General features: G+C 47.0%; 1 protein-coding gene across 1 annotated transcript; it reads left to right on the top strand.

Annotated features, from left to right (window-relative positions):
- Positions 1 to 13424: 13424 nt before the first annotated feature.
- On the top strand, positions 13425 to 14285 carry LOC100606527 (40S ribosomal protein SA-like). Its single transcript, XM_012500683.1, has one exon. It carries the CDS (start codon positions 13425 to 13427, stop codon positions 14283 to 14285), a length of 861 nt encoding a protein of 286 aa, XP_012356137.1.
- Positions 14286 to 14489: the final 204 nt, after the last annotated feature.

Raw genomic sequence — 14489 nt, 5'->3', positions numbered from 1 at the left:
CATATCTCTATAAAGCAGACATTTGAATGACAACCTGAAAATGATTTCAGTTCAGTCTAGTCTTCTTAATGGAAATTCCTTGTGACTGTACATTTTACTTATTTGACCCCAAATCCTTTTTTTTTCTTTTCTCGTTCTTTCTTTCTTTTTCCGAGTATCTCTCAGAAGTAGCATTTCAAAGATTCAGGAGGCCAGGTGCAGTGGCTCATGCCTGTAAGCCCAGCACTTTGGGAGGCCGAGGTGGGTGGATCACAAGGTCAGGAGTTCGAGAACAGCCTGGCCAACATGGTGAAACCCCGTCTCTACTAAAAATACAAAAATTAGCCGGGCGTGGTGGCGGGCGCCTGTAATCCCAGCTACTCAGGAGAATCGCTTGAACCTGGGAGGCAGGGGTTGCTGTGAGCCGAGATTGTGTCACTGCACTCTACCCTGGGCAATAGAGTGAGACTCCGTCTCAAAAAAAAAAAAAAAAAAAAAAAAGATTCAGGAAACTTGTCAGGAATCACTAGCTCAGAATGAAGTCCTCAAATTCCATCTGAGTTCCTCTACAGCCTATTAGGACTCAGTTCAGACTTGTTCTTTCAATTCCAGCCTCCCCTGACCATTGGCTTTTCTAATGCTTTGGCATATATGTAGCCTTAATTAAACACTTCTGGAGGTGTTCTCCAGCTCTCAGGGGCGCTGGACTTGTCAGCTCAGCAACATTCTTTTTTGTTTTGTTTTTTTGTTGTTGTTTTTGAGATGGAGTCTCATTCTGTCACCCAGGCTAGATGGAGTGCAGTGGTGTGATCTTGGCTCACTGCAACCTCTGCCTCCCGGGTTCAAGCAATTCTTCCGCCTCAACCTCCTGAGTAGCTGGGATTACAGGTACACCACCACACCCAGCTAATTTTTGTATTTTAGTAGAGACGGGGGTTTCACCACGTTGGCCAGGCTGGTCTCGATCTCCTGACCTCATGATCCACCTGCCTCAGCCTCTCATTCTTACTTCCATTAAGGCAGTGATCACTTTGTCCTGCATTCAGATTGTCAATAAGTATCAGTTAATTGATTAATCCTACGAGGCCTCTGCACCTGAAAATTTAAAAACTTGATGAATGCATCTGTATAATCACCATCGCTTATTGCTCCAGTTGTTTCTAAGTTTTTCACTGTGCTGAGTCCAATTTCATCATCATCCAATTGAAGCGGTGAAGTTGGCCTGTGATCCAGCTGTGGAGGCAGTTTTAATATTGTAGCCAGAGGTCCCCAAGACTTGAATCTTTGCTTTTTACAGCATCACAGTACCATATGACAATGGAAAGTGTGATGCTGACATTTACCACTCATTTGGGGATGTCACCTTACACTGCCCGTCCTTCCTGTTATTTACCTGTTATTTACCTTTCATATGTTTTCACCCCTTCAGTCCTTTGTCTCCTTTTCTTAACTAAATGGTAGATTTCTTGAAGCGATGCTATGAATCTAGCACAAAACCCCATACTAAGTAGGTCTTCAGCAAAGGGTGGTGAATAGAGATGTACTTCACAGTATCCAGATTTAAAAGGCAGAGCTAAACCAAAATTTTTTTCCCTGAAAACAGCAGGCATCCACAGTCAGTAACGTTTATTTCTGTTGAAGCCTCAGGTTTTAAAAGGCAAAACTAAACCAAATTTCCCCCTCAGTACATCAGGCGTGAGTTCCATTGAAGTTTATTTCTGTGCGCAGGGCCTCCTGCTTGTGGTGGGCACCCCACGCATCCTGAGCCATGCATGGGTTAGAGAGATGTAGGTCACCGCTCACAGCAGAAGTAGAAAAATGAGTTAGTGGGCTGGCTTAATCAAGAAATAAAACCCTTTTGAGAAGCGGAGGTGGGAGGGTCACTTGAGGCTAGGAGTTTGAAACCAGCCTGGGCAATATAGTGAGACCCTAGCTCTACAGAAAATTTTTTAAATTAGTTGGGCGTGGCAGCATGTGCCTGTAGTCCCAGCTACTCGGGAAGCTGAGGCAGAAGGATCGCTTGAGATCGGCAGTTTGAGGGTTCAGTGAGCTGTGATTGCGCCATTGCCCTCCAGCCTGGGCTACAGAGCAAGACGCTGTCTCAAAAAAATAATAATAATAATAATAAAAATGAAGAAATACAACCTTAAGAAGCCACTAATGAGGAGTACTCTCAGCACTATTATCTGGAAAAACAATAAATAACATTTTATGCTACACTTGTTCAGGAAAAGGAGCCTCACCCCTCCGGAAACATTGTCCTTGACTGCTGAAGTCCTCACATGCCAAGAGCTTGTCCCTGTCTGGTTGCACCTGGTAGCAACCTATCCCATTGAACCACTGGCAGACCCTCTGGAGGGTCTAATATGGGTGATCTATAACACAAGGGGGATTTACGTTTAGCCCCTCACAGAAGGTCACTTACAACTTGGCACATCTGGTGCACTGATAAAGAGGGGATTGATTTGCAAGGCAGGGGTGGCCCACGCAGGACTTTGCAGACTTTTCAGGTGACGGATGAAAGAATATGCACCCTCCCCGCCCCAACCCCCAAATAAGCCACTTTGTTGTAAGCATTACTTTGAGCTGAAGTAATTGAAAAAAGGCAGAAACAGAAAGAGCTCTCTACCCTCCCCCTTTCTCCTAAAAGCAAGGCATACATTTGTAAACAGTCCCCAGGCCTCTCCACCAGGAAGGACCAAGGGTAATTACCGGTGACAACCGGAGACAGCGCCCTTATCTACCATTAGCTTCCCCATATATTTGCATTCCTATAATTTGACACTCCCAGGAACCTGAAGTCCTTTTCCTTTGTCTTGCCGCTTCACTACAAATTTATTATTCTTTGTTGAGATGCTATATACACCTGAGTTCTAGCCACCCTTTGAGTCAACCACCTCTGAGTGCTGCATGTAAGCAAAATGCATGCATTATAAACTTCATTGTTTTTCACTCACTAATCTGTCTTTTCTTAGTCTAATTTGACTGCACCTAAGATGGATAGAGAGAAAAACCTATTTTTCCCCTCTCCTCCACAGGAAGGTCTGACAAGAGGAGGGGAGGAGCAGTGTTTCTGACTCAGGCACCAGCCTGGGCGCAACCCCTTGGACTCCTCCATGTGAGTGGAAAGTGTCATTCTAGCATTAAACTTTTGTTTAACCCAAACGGACCAGAAAATAAAATCTTACGCTCAAAATCTCAGCCAAATAGTAATAGTTGGAAGTTACTCTTAAAATATCTTTATCTGTATTTAAGACTTTGCTCAGACTGGGTGCTGCAGCTCACACCTGTAATCCTAGCACTTTGGGAGGCCAAGGCCATCAGATAGCTTGAGCCCAGGAGTTCGAGACCAGCCTAGGCAACATGGCAAAACCTCGTCTCTACAAAAAATATAAAAATTAACTGGGCATGATGACATGCACCTGTAGTCTAAGCTACTCAGGATGCTGAGGCGAAAGGATCACCTGAGCCCAGAGAGGTCGAGGCTGCACTGAGCCGAGATTGTGCCATTGCACTCCAGCCTGGGCGACAGAGTGAGGCCCTGTCTCAAACCCCCCCCAACCCCCCAAAAAAAACAAGCCGGGTGCAGTGGCTCACACCTGTAATCCCAGCACTTTGGGAGGCCAAGGTGGGTGGATCACAAGGTCAGGAGTTCAAGACCAGCCTGGCCAATATGGTGAAACCCCATCTCTCCTAAAAATACAAAAATTAGCCCAGTGTGGTGGTGCGTGCCTGAAGTCCCAGCTACTTGGGAGGCTGAGGCAGGAGAATCGCTTGAACCCGGGAAGGGGAGGTTGCAGTGAGCCGAGATCTTAACCATTGCACTCTAGCCTGGGCAGCAGAGAGAGACTCTGTCTCAAAAAAACAAACAAACAAACAAACAAAAAAAACACTTTGCTGAACTCACACTGTATTTAATCTGACCACATTTTAGGGTACAGTATAAATTCAGTGGGCTAAATGGTGGTTTCCCAAAAGATATACCCACATCCTATCCCTAAGAACCTGTGAATGTGACCTTATTGGGAAAAGGGTCTTTGCAGACATGATTAAGGATCTTGAGACAAGGTAATCCTGCATTATCTGCATGGGTTCTAAATCCAATGAAGAATGTCTTTTTTTTTTTTTTCTGAGACGGAGTCTCGCTCTGTCGCCCAAGCTGGAGCACAGTGGCACAATCTTGGCTCACTGCAAGCTCAGCCTCCTGGGTTCACACCATTCTCCTGCCTCAGCCTCTCCGAGTAGCTGGGACTACAGGCGCCCGCCACCACGCCCGGCTAATTTTTTTTTTTTATTTTTAGTAGAGATGGGGGTTTCACCGTGTTAGCCAGGATGGTCTCGATCTCCTGACCTCGTGATCCGCCCACTTTGGCCTCCCAAAGTGCTAGGATTATAGGCGTGAGCCACCACGCCCGGCCGAAGGATGTATTTCTAAGAGATGGAAGCAGCCAGGCGCGGTGGCTCATGCCTGTAATCCCAACACTTTGGGAGGCCAAGGTGGATGGATCACCTGAGGTCAGGAGTACGAGACCTGCCTGGCCAACATGGTGAAACCCTGTCTTTACTAAAAATACAAAAATTAGCTGGATGTGGTGGTGGGTACCTGTAATCTCAGCTACTCGGGAGGCTGAGACAGGAGAATCGCTTGAACCCAGGGGACAGAGATTGCAGTGAGACAAGATCATGCCACTGCTCTCAAGCCTGGGTGACAGAGTGAGACTCCATCTCAAAAAATATAAATAAATAAATAAATAAATAAATAGACAGAGGCAGCCAGCCATGGTGGCTCATGCCTATAATCCCAGCACTTTCGGAGGCTGAGGTGGGAGGATTGCTTGAGCCCAGGAGTTTGAGACCAGCCTGGTCAACACAGTGAGACCCCATCTCTATTCAATATAAAATTTAAAGAGGGAGAAAGAGACAAAAGAGAAGACACAGATACAGAGGAGAAGGCCATGCAAAGATGGAGACAGAGATTGTAGTGATGATGCCACAGGGGACCTCTGGGCCACCAGAAGCTGGAAGAGAAGAGGAAGGATCTCCCCTAGAGCTTTCAGAGGGAGTGCAGCTCGCTGACACCTTGATTTCAGACTTCCAGCCTCCAGAACTGAGACAATATACTCCTATTTTGTTTTTGTGTGTGTGTGTGGTTTTGTTGTTGTTGTTGTCGTTCGGGCTTCTTTGAGATGGAATCTTGCTCTGTCACCCCAGCTGGAATGCAGTGGCGTGATCTCGGCTCAATGCAACCTCCTCCTCCTGGGTTCAAGCGATTCTCCTGCCTCAGCCTCCTGAGTAGCTGGGATTACAGGTGCCTGCCACCACACCTGGCTAATTTTTGTATTTTTAGTAGAGACAGGGCTGCTTTTGAACTCCTGACCTCAGGTGATCCACCCACCTCGGCCTCCCAAAGTGCTAGGATTACAGGTGTGAGCTTGCTTCTTTCCCCTCTTCTGGTGAGTATTTGCTATTGAAGACAGTTAACTTTAAGTCACCATTCTTGGTCCAGCCAGGGAAAATCAAGCCTAGGACTCCAGCGGTTTCTTTCTCTCTTTTTGGGAGGAAGGACTTCTACTCCAGTGGAACATTGCCTAGTGGGATGCGGGGGTGGCAGGGGGTGTTAGCGAGAGTTTTCAGAGAGTTTTATCTAGGATTCTTCTTTTCCCCAAGTGCATATATATATATATATACACTTTTTTTTTTTTTTTTTTTAATACAGGGTCTTGCTCTGTCACCCAGGCTGGAGTACAATGGTGCAATCCCAGCTCACTGCATCCTCCACCTCCATGGCTCAAGCAATCCTCCTACCTCAGCCTCCTGAGTAGCTGGGATTACAGGTGCATGTCACCACGCCAGGCTAAATTTTGTATTTTTTGTAGAGACGGGGTCTCTCTATGTTGCCCAGGCTTGTCTTGAACTCCTGGATTCAAGGAACCCTCCACCTCGGCCTCCCAAAGTGTTGGAATTACAAGCGTGAGCCACTGTACCCAGACCCAAGAGCTCTTAAAAGGATAAAAGCCATGTCCATCTGTCTCTGGGTGGGACTTTTCTAATTCATGTTACTAACAGAGCAAATGATGTGCTCTAAAATGCGAAAGGTTCGAGGCTGCACCTGTAATTGCACCACTGCACCCCAGCTTGGATGACAGTGAGACCTTGTCTCTAAAAAAAATAAATTAGCCGAGCCCGGAAGCAGTGGGTCACGCCTGTAATCCCAGCACTTTGGGATGCAGAGGTGGGCAGATCACAAGGTTAGGAGATCGAAACCATCCTGGCTAACATGGTGAAACCCCGTCTCTACTGAAAAATACAAAAAATTAGCTGGGCGTGGTGGCAGGCGCCTGTAGTCCCAGCTACTCAGGAGGCTGAGGCAGGAGAATGGCGTGAACCTGGGAGGCGGAGCTTGCAGTGAGCCAAGATCATGCCACTGCACTCCAGCCTGGGCGACAGAGCGAGACTCCATCTTTAAAATAAATAAATAAATAAAAATAAATAAATAAATTAGCCGAGGTGGGCAGATCATGAGGTCAGGAGTTCAAGACCAGCCTGACCAAAATGGTCAAACCCTATCTCTACAACAAATACAAAAATTAGCTGGGCATTGTGGTGGGCGCCTGTAATCCCAGCTGCTCAGGAGGCTGAGGCAGGAGAATTGCCTGAACCCGGGAAGCAGAGGTTGCAGTGAGCCAAGATCATGCCATTGCACTCTAGCCTGAGGGACAGAGTGAGACTCCATCTCAAAAAAATAAAATAAAATAAAAAAGGCCAGACACAGTGGCTCATACCTGTAATTCCAGCACCTTGGGAGGCTGAGGCAGGTGGGTCACTTGGGACCAGGAGTTCAAGACCAGCCTGGGCAACATAATGGAACCCTGTCTCTACAATCAATCAATCAATCAATAAAATAATATGCAAAGGAAGGAATAGTTGGTGCAAGGGGAGAAGACCAGGATCCTGGATCTGACACTTACTGTGTAACCTTGAATAAGGTTAGTTAAGAATCCTGAGACTCAATTTCCTCATCTGCAGAATGGACAATAGTAACCTCATGTACTGACTTTATCTGTGTGTGTGTCTACTTCCCTGTTAACCTGGCGTCCTTGAGGGTGGGCTGTGCCTGCTTCTGCTGTCCCCCGGCCCAGCCCACAGAAGGGAGCTGACCGTGTGGCCCTGCAGGACCGCTTTGAGGAATGACTCCTCGTGCTTATGAACCCCTTGGCCTCATCACCACCTTGGTTCTCTCGAAAGGCTTGTCCTAAAGGCCCTGTTTCGCCTTCTACCACTGTCTTTTACCCTCAACGTGCCTTTGTGGCCCATTTTTGCAGGATGGAGATAATAGAGAAAGGAGAAGGATGAAGAGAGGGAGAAAGGTTGAAATGATCGTGTTAACACTCCAGGTACAAATTTTTATGCAGAAGAAAGTTGTTTCTTCGTTAGAAGGTAGAACTTCTACAAATATGGAAATTCAATGTAATTTTTTCTGTTCAAATTCTACTGAAAGATTTTTTACTTTTCTTTATGATGGCCACTGCTTTAAGAGAAAGTGTCTGGACATGAATCATGCAGGGTCAAATGTGTTCCCTAATGAAGAGGCCGCTGCACAACAGAAACCCCCGCCTTCAACCTCACTCACATTGTAATGAATACCCTCTCTACTTTAGGAAAAACAAGAGTAGCAGGTATTAGCGCAGGACGAAATAAGCTCATAGACCTTGCTTGTCATGGCGAGCACCCAACGCTCTTTGAATTAGGGGGGTTTGGGTTTGTACCCAGGTCTCTGGAATCAGCTGCTTGGCTGAGCCTCAGCCTCCAGCAAAGCCCATTCAGCTGTGTCCTGGCAACCTCCTGCTGTCCCAGGGCTTGCTACAGAGAATTCAATGTCTACAGCATCTCCAGTGTGTCATTATTTAAGCTTAACTTATTTGTACAGGGAGAAATATATCAGGCCGTAAGTCATCTGTAGCTGTCATATCTTTTCTGTAAGGCTAAAATGTTTCCAGATGCTGACAATTTTTTAGATGATTCCCTCAGATTGATACAGCAAGGGGATGATCTTTCTCTGTAGAAAAACTATCTAAATCATTCACTGAAGGCTTTGCTATTTCCCACCTTTTACCTCTTTGGTAAGAAAGCTGAATTCTTTGTGTAGTGAAGGCAGTGAAGTAGGAATGTGGATGTCTTCTGTCTAGCACCCACCCGAAGGGACAGATCCTCTCCCCAGGCCTTCTCACCTAATGGATGGTGGTCTTCCCCATGCTCTGCTGGCTCACCATGCTCTTGCATTTGCCTCTCATCATTTTTCATAGAAAATAAGAGGATTGGCCGGGTAGGGTGGCTCACACCTATAATCCCAGCACTTTGGGAGGCCAAGGCGGGGGGATCACTTGAGGTCAGGAGTTCGAGACCAGCCTGGCCAACATGGCGAAACCCCATCTCTCCTAAAAATACAAAAATTGGCCAGGCATGGTGGCACATGCCTATAATCACATGCCTATAATCCTAGCTACTCGGGAGGCTGAGGCAGGAGAGAATCGCTTGAACCTGGGAGGCAGAGGTTGCAGTGAACTGAGATCGCGCCACTGCACTCCAGCCTGGGCGATAGAGTGAGACTCATTCTCAAAAAAAGAAAAAAGGAAAAAAAAAAAGAAAAGGACTTATTTCTGTACATGTCTCTGACTTTTTTTCTTTTTTTGGGGGGCGGGGTATGTAGTGTACATTTCTGGTTGTAATAAGCAATGTTATTTCTTATATGCCCATCTCTGTCTTAAAGTCCCCTGATATCTCCAGCTTGGGAGAATAGATACCTAACTGCATACTTTTTATTTCAAATAACATTGGCACCTGTTCCAAGTAGCATTCGCTATACTCCTACTAGGGAAAAGTAAAGAACAGGGAAACTGACAGTAACTCTTGGAGCACAATCCTACAGGAAAATGCTTACCAAAACAAAATCTTTGCAATAATCATTTTTCTTTATGGGGAAAAAAACATTAGATAAGGACAACACTGTCTAAATATTTATTTGATGATTTGAAAGGCATTTCCATTGTTTCAGGACTTGGTGAGGCATAGCCACATTCCTTATCCTAGACAAAGCCACCTCCAAGTAACCAAGGCCAGCATCTGGACTCAACCACTGGTCACTGAGTTCACCAGGGTAGAGGCTGTCCCCAGGGAAGGAGACCATGCTGGGGCCCAGGGTGTAGGCTATGTTTCCAGAGAAAGTTGCAGCAACATCCCCACCCCAGCTGCCCTTCTGCAGAGTGACTTGCCCCTCCTCCACCAAGAGGTGGAATGGACTTCCCTCCCTTTGCACTGGGCTGGCCCAAGACAGGCTTTGACCAAGAGCACGCAGCAGGAGTCCCTCGGTGTGGCTACCAAGACTGGGCCAGGGGCAGCCTGCAGCTCCTCATCCTCCCTCTGCCTCCTTCACCGTTGTCCACTCCTCCCTAGTACAAGCATGGCCCTGAGCACCACACAGAGACCAGGCTCCCTGAGAAAGAGACCACTTGGAATAAGACAGATGTCTGCCCAGCCTTCAACTGCTTTAGCCATCCTGCCTGGGCCAGCTCCAGGAGTCCCCGCCCCCAGCCCATCTGCCAACTGACATCACCTGGAGCAAAACTAACCTGGCTGAGCCCTGCCCAACTCTGGACCTACAGAAGTTTGCACATATGAAATGATGGTTGTCATCTTAAACTACTAAGTCCCTGGGCCATTTGTCATTCAATGAAAGCCCCAAGTGATAGGATATAGTCAGGGGTCCCAGCAGCTTGGCAGTAAATGGTGTCAGGGAAACCAGCACAGCAGAAAATGAAGCCTGGGTGGCTGGCCACCTTGCCACACCCACACATCACAAGCTACCACAGCCCTGATTCCAGCGGGCTTCAAGGCAGTGCCATAGGCGCCAGGAGAGAGGGTGTATGGAGCATGCTTGACATAAGTGACTCCATCTTAGAAAAAGACTCCATCTTACATTTCAGATGGCACCATACCAACAGGGACCAGAGGTTGACCTAATTAATAAAGATGACACCCAACCAGACCAGGACATAAACAGGCACACTCTTTTACCATCAGTCCTCACCAGAGGACTCTGTGGCCATAAAACATGCAGAACGTCATGAGCTCAAAATGGCCATCTTAACAGACACTGTCTTGCTGTCACTGGTGATCAGCACCCAGCATCTGCCACTGAAGGCTCAGCCTGCATCAAAGACTCTTTCTTGCAAGATGTTGACAAGTGCCCAGACCAGCTGAGGACACTGTCCATGTTGCTCTCCTTGGACTGGTTTGTGAACCTCTCTTCCTATCCCCTCTATTCTTTTTTTTTTTTAAACGGAGTTTCTCTCTGTCACCCAGGCTGAAGTGCAGTGGTGAAATCTTGGCTCACTGCAACCTCTGCCTCCCAGATTCACGTGATTCTCATGCCTCAGCCTCCCAAGTAGCTGGGACTACAGACTTGGGCCACCACATCCAGCTAATTTTTGTATTTTTAGTAGAGACAGGGTTTCACCATATTGGCCAGGCTGGTCTCGAACTCCGGGCCTCAAGTGATCTACCCGCCTCAGCCTCACATGGTGTTGGAATTACAGGCGTGAGCCACCGTGCCCGGCTTCCCCTTTACTCTTGATGTTACATGTTATTTTGTTTGATGTGGAATGTTTAATCTGTAATATTTATATATTGATTAAGTACACTCTAATGTATGGTTTGCAGTATTGACTGACCTGTGGAGGAGTTTGAGCCTGTGTGCCCAAGGCTCTGACTATGAGTAAATGGGATGTACTAAGGAGAATTGCCTCTGTGGGAACTTCATGTAGTTCATGGCTTTTATGACTGAAATAGCATCAGTGAAAGTCCAGCCTTGTGGAAAGACACCAACGTGCATGCGCCTGGTTATGTCTGACCTTGAGCAACTCATGACAGATGTGGACAGGATCACATGCTGTAGGGCCTCAGCCACACAGGCTGGTTTCTAAAACAGGTAGTGATTTAGCACACTGAATCTCTGAGGTCAGAGCTGCCACCAGACACAGATTCAATTTTTTTTTTTTTTTGAGACAGAGTTTCACTCTTGTTGCCCAGCCTGGAGTGCAATGGTGCGATCTTGGCTCACCACAACCTCCGCCTCCTGGGTTCAAGCAATTCTTCTGCCTCAGCCTCCCGAGTAGCTGGGATTACAAGCGCGTGCCACCACGCCCGGCTAATTTTGTTTTTTGTTTGTTTGTTTGTTTTTGTTTTTGTTTTTTTTGAGATGGGGTCTCATTCTGTCGCCCAGGCTGGAGTTGCAGTGGTGCAATCTCTGCTTACTGCAAGCTCCGCCTCCTGGGTTCATGCCATTCTCCTGCCTCAGCCTCCTGAGTATCTGGGACTACAGGCACCGGCCACCACATCCGGCTAATTTTTTTTTTTTTTTTTTTGTATTTTTAGTAGAGATGGGGTTTCACCGTGTTAGCCAGGATGGTTTCAATCTCCTGACCTCGTAATCCACCTGCCTTGGCCCCCTACAAAGAGCTGGGATTACAGGCGTGAGCCAAATTTTGTATTTTTAGTAGAGACGGGATTTCTCCATGTTGGTCAGGCTGGTCTCAAACTCCCTACCTCAGGTGATCCGTCTGCCTTGGCCTCCCAAAGTGCTGGGATTACAGGCATGAGCCACCGTGCCAGGCCCACAGATTCAGTTTTACAGAGTTGGAGGAAAGGCGTTTACAGACTCTGCGTAGGGCCAGAATGTGTCTTAGCAACTAAATCATGGATGTACGTGTTTGCAGATGGATCAAATGCCACAAACAATTCAATATGTCAAATGTTTACACCAGAACACTTGTATCAGAATCCTTCTGTTTCTGCACTTAGCTCTGTAGTTTCTTTGGACCTTTGTGTCTGGTTTGTCATAGGCTAGGAGCCTCCCATAGGTTCCAGCAACAGCACACAAGTGAAGGAATGGGACAGGTGTAAAAACAACCCACAAATAGAATGAGGACAATGCTGATGATGACATCTGCAGAGGGAAGACGACAGACCATTTCCGAAACACTGAACCCAGAGTGAAGAACGTTGCTGGAGGAAATAGCAGAGGAAACCACAACTCAGAGGAAGCCACAGCTAGACAAGCAGCTACTGGTGGGATGGGATGATGGAGGGTGGAGCCATGGAAGAAACTACTGTGCTCTATAGGGTCTGGGACAGGACCAGGCCTCCACAGTTAGAGGCAGGAGAGTCCAGTGGGGCTGAAAATCAAGCAAGATTGAAGACCTGTGCGTAGAACAGTTAACACCCCCATCCCCACCCCACCCCATGCACAGAACTGTGGGGACATCCAGCCAGGTAATGACTCCAGGCGAAGCGTCATGTGTGCAGTCTGGAGGAACTTGAGCAGCTGGTGTGCACGCCCAGAGTAAAGGCCTCCCCACAAAGGGCAATCTAAAGGCAGCAGTGCCTGTTCATGTCCCAGAGCTTCTGTCAGCCTTTATAGTCCCTTATTCTCAAATATAAAAGCTTAACAGAGGCTCACTGCAGGTTAGAGAAAACTTGTGGTGTGAAAGAAAGCAATGAGGATTCCAAAAGAGAGAGAAAGACAAAGATAGAAATTTAACCTCAAAGAACACAGAGAGAATTCAGAGACCATAAGAACATAAAACAGGCCTGGCATGGTGGCTCAGGCCTGTAATCCCAGTACCTTGGGAGGATGAGGCGGGCAGATCACGAGGTCAGGAGATTGAGACCAGCCTGGCCAACGTGGTGAAACCCTGTCTTTACTAAAAATACAAAAATTAGCTGGGCATGGTGGCAGACGCCTGTAATCCCAGCTACTCAGGAGGCTGAGGCAGGAGAATTGCTTGAACCCGGGAGGTGGAGGTTGCAGTGAGACTCCGTCTCACAAAGAAAAAAGAACATAAAACAAAGAACATGAAAGAACAGAACTTCTTTGATCAGTGTCCCCAGAGAGATTTTAGAAAATATTCCATCCATAAAACAATAAAACAAGAACATGACACAATGAAAAATAAGCCCTGTGAGAAGAACCACAGTAAAAGCCTCTGGAAATTAAAATTATGGTTCACAAAATGTAAATTAATAAATATGGTGGAGAATAACGTTTAGGAAGTCACAGAGAATAAAGAGAACGGGAAACAGAAAATAGGCCAGAAACAATAAGAGATATAGATGATTAATACGGAGGTACAACACCTACCTAGTAGGAATTCCAGAAAGAGGAAAAGAAGGAAAGAAGAGGCTGGGCGCGGTGGCTCACGCCTGTAATCCAAAAACTTTGGGAGGCCGAGGCCAGCAGATTACGAGGTCAGGAGTTCATGACCAGCCTGGCCAACATGGTGAAACCCTGTCTCTACTAAAAATACAAAAATTCTTTCTGCGCTACCCACAGAGGGGTCCATATGGCATTGTTCTGGATTCCCATCGTAACTTAAAGGAAAACTTTCACAATGTCTGGAGCCCTTGATGTCCTGCAAATGAAGGAGAAGGATATCCTTAAGTTCCTTGCAGCAGGAACCCACTTAGGTGGCATCAATCTTGACTTCCAGATGGAACAGTACATCTATAAAAGGAAAAGTTATGGCATCTACATTATAAATCTGAAGAGGACCTGGGAGAAGCTTCTGCTGGCAGCTCATGCCATTGTTGCCATTGAATACCCTGCTGATGTCAGTGTCATATTCTCCAGGAATACTGGCCAGAGGGCCTTGCTGATGTTTGCTGCTGCCACTGGAGCCACTCCAATTGCTGTCCGCTTCACTCCTGCAACCTTCACTAAACAGATCCAGGCAGCCTTCCGGGAGCCACGGCTTCTTGTGGTTACTGACCCCAGGGCTGACCACCAGCCTCTCACGGAGACATCTTATGTTAACCTACCTACCATCGCTCTATGTAACACAGATTCTCCTCTGCACTATGTGGACATTGCCATCCCATGCAACAAGGGAGCTCCCTTAGTGGGTCAGATGTGGTGGATGCCGGCTCAGGAAGTTCTGCACATGCATGGCACCATTTCCTATGAACACCCGTGGGAGGTCATGCCTGATCTCTACTTCTACAGAGATCCTGAAGAGATTGAAAAAGAAGAGCAGGCTGCTGCTGAAAAGGCTGTGACCAAGGAGGAATTTCAGGATGAATGGACTGCTCCAGCTCCTAAGTTCACTGCTACGCAGCCTGAGGTTGCAGACTGGTTTGAAGGTGTGCAGGTGCCCTCTGTGCCTATCCGCAGTTCCCTACTAAAGACTGGAGTGCTCAGCCTGCCATGGAAGACTGGTCTGCAGTTCCCACTGCTCAGGCCACTGAATGGGTAGGAGCAACCACTGAATGGTCTTAAGCAGTTCTTGCACAGGCTCTTAAGCAACATGGAAATAAGGTTGATGGAAAATAAACATCAGTTTCAAAAAAAAAGGAAAGAAGAGAGAGAGAAAGAAAGAAACAGAACATAAAATGAAGGATAGAAAATTATAAAATAAATAGTCCCGGCTCAGTGGCTCAAGCCTGTAATCCCAGCATTT

Source organism: Nomascus leucogenys, chromosome 1a (genome assembly GCF_006542625.1).
Source record: "Nomascus leucogenys isolate Asia chromosome 1a, Asia_NLE_v1, whole genome shotgun sequence".
In the NCBI taxonomy this organism is placed as follows: Eukaryota; Metazoa; Chordata; class Mammalia; order Primates; family Hylobatidae; genus Nomascus; species Nomascus leucogenys.
The sequence above is the reverse complement of the archived record's forward strand: the minus strand, read 5'-3'. Positions and strand labels throughout refer to the sequence as shown.